This window comes from Myotis nattereri (assembly GCF_964212035.1).
Source record: "Myotis nattereri genome assembly, chromosome: 1".
Classification (NCBI taxonomy): Eukaryota; Metazoa; Chordata; class Mammalia; order Chiroptera; family Vespertilionidae; genus Myotis; species Myotis nattereri.
This window is the reverse complement of record NC_138075.1, coordinates 74,568,902-74,578,538: the sequence shown is the minus strand read 5'-3', so window position 1 is coordinate 74,578,538 and position 9,637 is coordinate 74,568,902. Positions and strand designations below refer to the sequence as shown.

The 9,637-nt window shown below is 49.9% G+C and overlaps 1 protein-coding gene across 1 annotated transcript in view; it reads left to right on the top strand.

The window, feature by feature from the left end:
- The first annotated feature begins 937 nt into the window (after window positions 1-937).
- Window positions 938-9,637, top strand: part of AVEN (apoptosis and caspase activation inhibitor) — a 172,599-nt gene continuing 163,899 nt past the window's right edge. Inside the window, exon 1 of the mRNA XM_081108016.1 lies at window positions 938-1,260. Coding sequence (XP_080964142.1) covers window positions 1,024-1,260 — 237 coding nt within the window. The 5' untranslated portion in view covers window positions 938-1,023. The remainder of the gene's footprint in view (window positions 1,261-9,637) is intronic.

Here is a 9,637-nt window from a genome sequence, read left to right as displayed (position 1 = left end):
GAATTTCATGCACCGGGCCCCTAGTTTAGGTATAAAAGAAACCAAACATTAAATGAGTCTCAAAAAATTTCTGCTGAGTAAGTGAAACACTCGAATAGGCTGCGGTGGGAGAGAATGCTAGTTCCGTTGCCCAGCCGTGTTACGTCAGGCGAGCTAGGTCTGTTTCCTCACATGCAAATGCGGGTAACGGGCTGTGAGCGGGGTCTCAGGCTCCTGTGCTAAGAGTGAGCTACAGCCGAAACCGGTTTGGCTCAGTGGATGGAGCATCGGCCTGCGGACTGAAGGGTCCCAGGTTCGATTCTGGTCAAGGGCATGTACCTGGGTTTCGGGCATATCCCCAGTAGGAGGTGTGCGGGAGGCAGCTGATCGATGTTTCTCTCTCATCGATGTTTCTAGCTCTCTATCTCTCTCCCTTCCTCTCTGTGGAAAATCAATAAAATATTTAAAAAAAGAAAAAGAAAAAAAAAGTGAGCTACAGCGGTTACTCTGCAGGCTTCCTCTTGGGAACTCGTTTGGTGCCGATCTTCCCGCTCCTAGCTGCTGGCTGCAGTCCGCACCCCCCTCTCCCCAGAGACCCACCCCCTTTTCCTCCACACCTGCTCGTGAACCCCGAGTTCAGTCCATTTAAAATTATATTCATTCTTAATAATCAGGAGATTAAACTGCAAAAGTAGTTTTATGCAAATACACCCATATTTGTGTGTGTGTGTGTGTATATATACTTTTTTACAAAAACCAGTTTATATTATACAAACTGTTCCATAACCTGCCCTTTCAGTGTCCCTCCCCCATTCCCACCCGGTCCCCACTGCGGCTCCCCGGGGTCGGGCCTTCCTCGGAGGCCCCGGCCCTCCCCGAGCCCCGCTCCCGCCCTACCCGCCGGCCCGGGCCGCCCCGCCCCCGCCCCCGGCTCCGTCCCGCACGCCGCGCTGCAGCCACCGGGCCCTCGCGGCAGCTTCCGGTGGGGCGCGGCGTCTCCGCGTGGCCCGGCCCCGGGCGCTCGGCACCGCCGGCCGCGGCCAGATGCAGGCGGACCGCGGAGCTCGGGGCGGCCACGGACGCCGGCCCGGCCGCGACCGGCCCGGCGGAGATCGCGACCGCGAGAGGGCGGGGGCCGCGGCGGCGGCGGCGAGAGGCGGCGGCGGGGACGGAGGCGGCCGCCGGGGCCGCGGCCGGGGTTTTCGCGGCGGCCGTGGACGAGGCGCCCCGCGGGGCGGACGCCGGGAGCAGGGAGGCCGGGGCGCCGGAGCCAGAGCGCCGGTAAGAGGCGATGGTGGGGGGAGTCGGGACCGGGCTGGTGGGGTCCGGGTCGCGAGCCAAGAGCCGTGACTGGCGTCCTGGGCGCGCGCGCGGGGCTGGCGGCGGCGCCTGCGCGGGGCGGGGCGGGGCGGGGAGCGCGCGCCGGGCGTGCACGTGGCGCCTCCGTGGGTTCGCCTCTCGCCCCGGACTCAGTCCGTGGACTTCCCCGCCGGCCCAACGGGTCCCGGGACCGTCGTGCAGAACCCAGGGCCCGAGGCGGTGTCGGGGCTCACGCCTCGGGGGCCGGTTGGGTTCGGTGGGTGTCTGTGAGTGGGTGGGAGTGAGGCCAGAGCGTGGTCTCCAGGGCTTAATGCCTGGGCAGCCTTACCTACAGGGAGACGTTCCTGCTATTAGGAGAGAAGGGATTTTTTAATTTATTTTTTAGTCTGTTGTGTTCACTGTGCTATGCCTGGCACGCAGTTGGCACATAATAAATGTTTATAGAATGAAAGAATGGCCCGGATGGACTGGACTCGTACTACTTGGGGATGGGATCAGATGCATAATTCTCACTTTTTAAAGTGGGGCCTTGACTTACGAGTTTAATTCGTTCGGAGACTGAGCTCGTTAAGGAGCTTGTTCACTCAAATTACTTTATCAACTCAATGCAAAAAATCGGCGGAGAGGCAGCTGGTATCTCAAAAAACTCGTTAGTTGGGACACTCGTAAGTCAAGGCCGCACTGTAGTTCTCTTTTAATATATATATATATACATGTAGGAAGCAGGCCACTGGCCTTTGCCTTTTTGCATTTTCAATCAAGTGTTTCAGCAATCAGGGCTGAATTTTAATAGCGATGTGATCGGTGGTCTGTCAACATAACACATTCATAAGGAAAGTTCTTAGAGATCACAGCAGGGAATGATATGGACAAACTGCTACTCTACTGATATCCCAGCTAAAGGAGTTAGATTACTGTCTTTTTGTGAGCTGTTCTGTTATTTTAACATTTATAGTACAAAACTGCCTTTATGTTTTGAATTCTCATGTGCATAGGTAAAAACAATTTCTGTATTGAGGCAAAATTTCCTATAACTGAATTACTTGCTATATCTTCAGGGCACAGTAGGTAAGACGGCCCTGAAGATAGTTGTATACAGAAATACAGAGTTGGAAAAAGATTTCAAGTGTAACATACTTAACCTTGTTGAGATCAAGGTAGGTAAGAAGTAAAATATGAGTGAGGTATGAAGAAATACTTAGTGCCAGGTTATCAGGGAATGAGGGAAACTCAGGCCAATTTAGTGTGCACGTGTTACCTTTATAACAACATTACTTATATATACATATAACTTTATATAACTATAATCACTTTATTTTTAAGGCAGCTTAAAGTTATTAAAACAACTTTATGTATACGTATATATGTAACATCTTCAATTTGACAGGTTAACAGACTTGCCTACTGTCATAGCTGGTGGCAGAGCTGGGATTTATACTGAGTTGCCCTGGACTCCACTACATTTTAACTCTTAATTATTGTGAACCAATCACCACTTTGCTGAGAACAAAGTAGGCACTCCTTGTCTACAGGGATCATGTTTTAACTAGAGGCCCGGTGTACTCCTGCCACTGCGCTCTCCCAGCTTCTGGCTGAGCAGCATTCCCCCCTGTGGGAGCGCACTGACCACCAGGGCACAGCTCCTGCACTGAGCGTCTGCCCCCTGGTGGTCAGTGTGCGTCATGGCTTTGGGCGGAAACTGGCTCTCTGATATCTCCCGAGGGGTCTCAGATTGCAAGAGGGCGCAGGCCAGGCCGAGGGACCCCACCCGTGCATGATCCGGGCCGGGGAGGGACATGGGAGGTTGGCCAGCCAGGGAGGGACTGTGGGAAGCTCCAGAGTGTGTCCAGCCCATCTCACTCAGTTCCAATTGGTCGGACCCCAGCAGCAAGCTAACCTACTGGTTGGAGAGTCAGCGTCTGCCCCCTGGTTGTCAGTGCACATCATAGCGAGCAGTTGAACAGCCTTAGCATATAATTAGCATATTATGCTTTGATTGGTTGAACGGCCAAACAGATGACCAGACACTTAGCATATTGGGCTTTTATTATATCGGGTAGAAATTGTAGTAATGGTTCTTTTGGGACTTACTGAAGTGCCTGGTGCAAAAGCCTTTAATAACTGTCTCTACCTCGTTAAAGTGAGTGAATGAAGGTGCTTCTGTTGTATTTATCTGTGTTGAACTAAATTGAATAAAACGACGGTCTATCATTTAGAGCAGTGGTTCTCAACCTTGGCTGAACATTAGAATTACCTGGGAATCTTTTTAAAATCCTGATTTCTGGGCCTCATCATCTGGAAATTCTGTTTCTTTGTTATGGGGTAGGGCCACAACAATAGTAACAGAGAAACAGAATTTCTGGAGGATGAGGCCCAGAAATCAGGATTTTTAAAAAAAAATATATTTTATTGATTTTTTACAGAGAGTAAGGGAGAGAGATAGAGAGTTAGAAACATCGATCAGCTGCCTCCTGCACACTCCCTACTGGGTATGTGCCTGCAACCAAGGTACATGCCCTTGGCCGGAATCGAACCTGGGACCCTTGAGTCCGCAGGCCGATGCTCTATCCACTGAGCCAAACCAGTTAGGGCAGCCAAGGTTGAGAACCACTGATTTAGAGGATGAATAATATTCTTTTCATTTATGCTAATATTGTAACCCTTTCTGTTAAAGTTTTAGGCTTTATCTTTTTTGGAATGGTTTTTAAAATTTCGTTTTATATTTTCTTTTAGGAGTTTCTCACTTCACAGTTTGATTCAATGTGTTAGTGTATGTGAATGTGTGGCACAGTGCCTGGGGCATAAATAACAGTTGCAGCCCCCACCACTTCTACCACTGTTACCACCACCATTGTATTTTTTTGGGGGTGGGGGGTGGGGGAGGGGGAGGAAAAAGCACTGACATGCTCCCAGGAAGGAGCGTGCCCCACCATCGTGTTTTCAGGCAAAGCTGGCTGAAGAGATGTGGGAAAGATTATTCCTTCATTTTGGTTTGGGTTAGTGACCTGTAAGGTCCCTTCCACTTTCAGATTCTGAAGTACTGTTCACATTTAGGCTGGCTAACAATAACATGATTGGTGCCTAAAGACTAAATGGGACAAGATGGATGGCCTACCTGAGACCTTCTTGTTCTCACATCTCATGGTGCATTTGTGCCAAAAATGGAGATTAATTGAAATGATCAGAAAGAAAAAAATCATAATAGAGTTTTAGCTATGTAAGGACCAGGTGCCTAAATCTGGAATTTAGTACTGTTTACACACAGCCTTTGCTTTCTGTTTTAGACCCACCACAGCAGATACATGGCTTGTAAATGGAAAACAAGACAAAATAAAACTAGACAAAAAAACTTCTAGATACATAATACTCCAAGGTAACTTAGTTGAATACATAGCCTCTGCGAGTCTCTTGCTCCTAAATCAGTTCTTCTGCAGATGGTATGAACCCAAAGCCTGCAGAGTATGAGTAAGCATCCTATCTAATAATAGACAAACATGGTAATTGACTGTACCTTCACTACACCTCCCATAGGCTAATCAGCGAGATATGCAAATTAACCTCCAACAAAGATGGCGGTTAATTTGCATATGTAGGCATGAAGCGGCAGAGTGAAGACTGAAGGTGGCTCTGACTGGAGCAGCGACGGCTGGAGCGAAGGCCTGGGTCCTGGGTGCCGGAGGAAAACCGGTGCCGGCAGCCAGGGGAAAGGAAGGCCTATTGCACGAATCTTTTCGTGCAACGGGCCTCTAGTCCTATATAATAAAAGCCTAATATGCTAAGTGTCTGGTCATCCAGTCATCTGTTCAGCCAATCAAAGCATAATATGCTAATGTTATGCTAAGGCTGCTCAACAGCTCACTATGTTGTGCACTGACCACCAGGGGGAAGACAGTCAACTGGTCAACCAGTTGCTGTGATGTGCACTGACCACCAGGGGGCACACTCTGACCAGTAGGTTAGTTTGCTGCTGGACTCCGGCCGATCCGGACTGAGCAAGATGGGCTGGACATGCCCTGGAGCCCTCCTGCGGTCCCTCCCTGGGTGGCCACCTCCTGTGTCCCTCCCCAGCCCCAATCGTGCACTGGTGGGGTCCCTCGGCCTGGCCTGCACCCTCTTGCAATCTGGGACCTCTCGGGGGATATTGGAGAGCCAGTTTTGGCCTGATGCTGCAGGCCAGGCTGGGGGACCCCATTGGTGCATGAATTCATGCACTAGGCCTCTAGTATATCATAAGACTAATTATCTTCATTGAATACCTACTGGGAGCATGAGGTACTTGATGCAATGTATACTTAAAATTTTTTTTATTAAAAAAACCCCCACAAACAACCCAGATACTGGGGTTCGTTAGTATTATATTCATCTTTTTGATGAGCTATTAGCAAAGAGAAAGTCAAGGCCTATTGGCTTTCTTTGGAATTTCCCCCCTCTCTTTTCCTCCTTATAGTTAATGATAGTAACTCACAATTATTGAGCACTTGGTATGAGATGAGAAAACTTAGGCACAGTTAAATAACTCACAGTTAGGAGAGGTTAAATAATTTATCCTTTACCACTCAGCCAGCAAATTGCAAAGCCTGGATTCAACCCAGGCATTTTGGTTTGAGGACCTGTGCTTTCAATGACTACCCTAACGTGCCTCTGGAGTGACTTTGAGATTTGAAAAGGGGGGTGTGAGGAGGACTGTTGAGTGATGCTTTTCACATACCTGTTTTTTCCTGATGTTTCAATGTGGTTATAAGGCTTTAAGGTAATACTGATACCATCTTTAGTTATTGTGGATGTCAGATCTTAGCTTTCTTGCTCCATATTTATATGGCAGCTGCTTTTAATCATCTCTAATAATAAAAGGGTAATATGCTAATTAGACCTGACATCCTTCTGGATGTCATTCTGGACGTCCTTCCTGATGAAGCCGGGGCTGGAGGGAAGCAGCCCGTGTCCTGGGTGCCTGCTGGCAGCCAGAGGAGTGAAGCAGCTCAGGTCCTGGGTGCCTGCTGGCGGCCAGAGGAGGGAAGCCTGGGTCCCGGGTGCTGGAGGGAAGCCGGTGTCGGCAGCTGGGGGAAGGAAGGCCTACTCTTCCAGAAATTTCGTGCATGGGGCCTCTAATCTGTATATATAAAAGCCTAAGTGACCAAACGACTGGTCGACCAGCTGCTATGACGCTCACTGACCACCAGGTGGCAGATGCTCAATGCAGGAGCTGCCCCCTGATGGTCACTGTGCTCCCACAGAGGGAGTGCTGCTCAGCCGACCAACAGGCACCAGATGCAGGGCTCGTGGCTGGCTAGCGCAGCCTGGACACCACAGCAGAGTGGCAGCGAGCCTACCGAGTGGCAGTGGCGGCGGCAGGTGCAGCCGGGTGGGGATAAGCAGGAGTGGCAGGCAGTAGCGGCAGGCGGTGTTGGACTGCCGGTTTTGGCCTGATCCTCGCAGGCTACGTCAAGGTGCACGAATCTGTGCACTGGGCCTCTAGTGTTTTAATAATTTACTAGAGGCCTGGTGCATGAAATTTGTGCACTCAGAAGGGCGTCCCTCAGCTCGGCCTGTGCCCTCTCGCAGTCTGAGAGCTCTCGGGGGAAGTCTGACTGCTGTGGAGATGGGAGCGGCTCCCGCCACCGCTGCTGCACTCGCCAGCTGTGAGCTTGGCTTCTGGCTGAGCAGCGCTCCCCCTGTGGGAGTGCACTGACCACCAGGGGGCAGCTCCTGTGTTGTGCGAGATCGGGCTGAAACCAGTTCTCCAACATCCCCTGAGGGGTCCTGGATTGCGAGAGAGCGCAGGCCAGGCCGAGGGAACCCACCGGTGCATGATCGGGGACACAAGAGGTTGGCCAGCTGGGGAGGGACCGCGGGAGGGCTCCAGGTCGTGTCCTGCCCGTCTTGCTGAGTATCGATTGGCTGGACCCCAGCAGCAAGCTAACCTACTGGTCTGAGTGTCTGCCCCCTGGTGGTCAGTGCACATCATGGTGACTGGTCGACCGGTTGATTCTCTGTCCCCTGGTGGTCAGTGCACGTCATAGTGAGTGGTTGAGCAGCCTTAGCATATCATTAGTATATTATGCTTTGATTGGTTGAATGGATGACCAGACATTTATTACATAGGATGTCTAATAAAAGATAAGGTAGCTATTTATAGCTGCATTAAGGAAGGTAGTAATTTGAGGCATTTTTTCCTGACCAAACTTTTGTTTTGCAAACAATAGTGTAAACCCTTTGCCTGAGGATTTGACATTTGACATTTTTATTGCTACCATTTCACTCAGTAAAAGGAATCTCTGACTTTGATGTTCAAGTTTACTATGAACCTGGAAGAGGACAGATGTCAAATCAAAGTTGCTGGCAGGTTTCTAAGGCACTTGCCCCTTCATTGTTGCTGGAAGGAGTCACCCTTATAGTGTCAGACAGAGATTAAAAGCTCAAACTAAATGAGCTTTCTTTTCTTTTCTTTTCTTTCCTCCCTCCCTCCCTCCCTCCCTCCCTCCCTCCCTCCCTCCCTCCCTTCCTTCCTTCCTAGAAAGAATGAAGTACTTTTGGTTAAAAGCTGAATGTGCTTAAGTATCCTTTCAAAATTGCTTTAAGATTAGCTCTTCAAAACCCATGAAATTGACTCTCCTGTTGCAAACTGCTGCTCAGACACTGTAATGTTTTGGCATCCTTATCCTTTCTAGTGTGTACCGTTTTGAGGTTTGTTTTTCTTACCATCATTTCACTTACATATTTGCATTATTTTTTAAAAAATATATATTTTTATTGATTTTTTACAGAGAGGAAGGGAGAGGGATAGAGGGTTAGAAACGTTGATGAGAGAGAAACATTGATCAGCTGCCTCCTGCACGCCTGCAACCAAGCCCTTGACCGGAATCGAACCCGGGACCTTTCAGTCCACGACCTGACACTCTATCCACTGAGCCAAACTGGTCAGGGCCATATTTCCATTATTGATACAGCTAACTGGTTCTTAATACTTTCTGCTTGTATTCTGCCTGAACTATTTTTGATAAATTATGAATGATGCTGTACTTTAACATTTCTATCTAACATTTTGAGTCAATGGTTCAGATAGTTTCAGAATATAAAATTTCCAGCATATTGTATATATATATATATATAGACATATTAAATGGAACCATCACATCATTGCTATTACATAGTCACCATCATTCAAGAATCACATTCAACTCTTTACCAGTGAGAAGATTTACATTATTCCTTATTCTTTTTAACTTGTGTTTTTTAAAAAAATTATCTTTATTGTTGAAAGTATCATAGATGTCTCCTTGCTCTCCCCCACTGATCTCCTCTACCCTGCCCCCGCACCCCCAGACCTTCACCACACTATTGTCTGTGTCCATTGGTTATGCATATATGCACATAATTAGCTTGTGTTTTAATTCTGCATCTCCTACGGAACTTAATTCAATGTAATACACAGGGTGGGGCAAAAGTAGGTTTACAGTTGTGAATATGGAAAATAACAGTGATTAATAAACTAGAGGCCTGGTGCACGAAATTCATGCACAGGGAGCGGGATGAGGGGTGTCCCTCAGCCCAGCCTGCACCCTCTCCAATCTGGGACATCCCTCTCACAATCTGGGACTGCTGGCTCCTAACCACTCGCCTGCCTGCCTTCCTGATTGCCCCTAACTGCTCCCCTGCTGGCCTGATTGACGCCTAACTGCTCCCCTGCTGGCATGATCGTCCCCAACTGCCCTTCCCTGCTGGCCTGATTGACCCCAACTGCCTTCCCCTACAGGGCTAGGGGACAGGGGGACTCCAGCTGGATGAGGCAGGGCTGAAGGGACGGGGGGACTGAGGCTGGATGAGGCACGTCATGCCTGCTGCCCCCCGGTGTGGCTGAGAGGACTGGGGGACTCAGGCTGGATGAGGTGAGGCTAAGGGGACTGGGTCCTGCCATCTTGTGGCTGTGGGCACTGCCATCTTGTGAGGGTGTGACAGTCAATTAGCAAATTCCCTCTATTGGCTGTCAGTGCTGCCATCTTGTGAGGTGTGATAGTCAATTAGCATATTCCCTCTTTATTAGATAGGACTAGAGGCCCGGTGCACAAAAATTTGTGCACTCGGTGGGGAGGGGGGGTTCCTCAGCCCGGCCTGTGCCCTCTCGCAGTCTGGGACCCCTCGGGAGATAACGACCTGCTGGCTTAGGCCTGCTCCCGGGTGGCAGAGGGCAGGCCCAATCCCTAGGTGCAGCCCCTGGTTGGGCTCAGAGCAGGGCCGATTGGGGAGTTGGGGCGCCGCCCCCTGTCATGCACAGAGCAGGGCGGATCGGGAGGTTGCGATGCCACCCTCAGTCACGCTCAGGGTAGGGCCGATTGGGGGG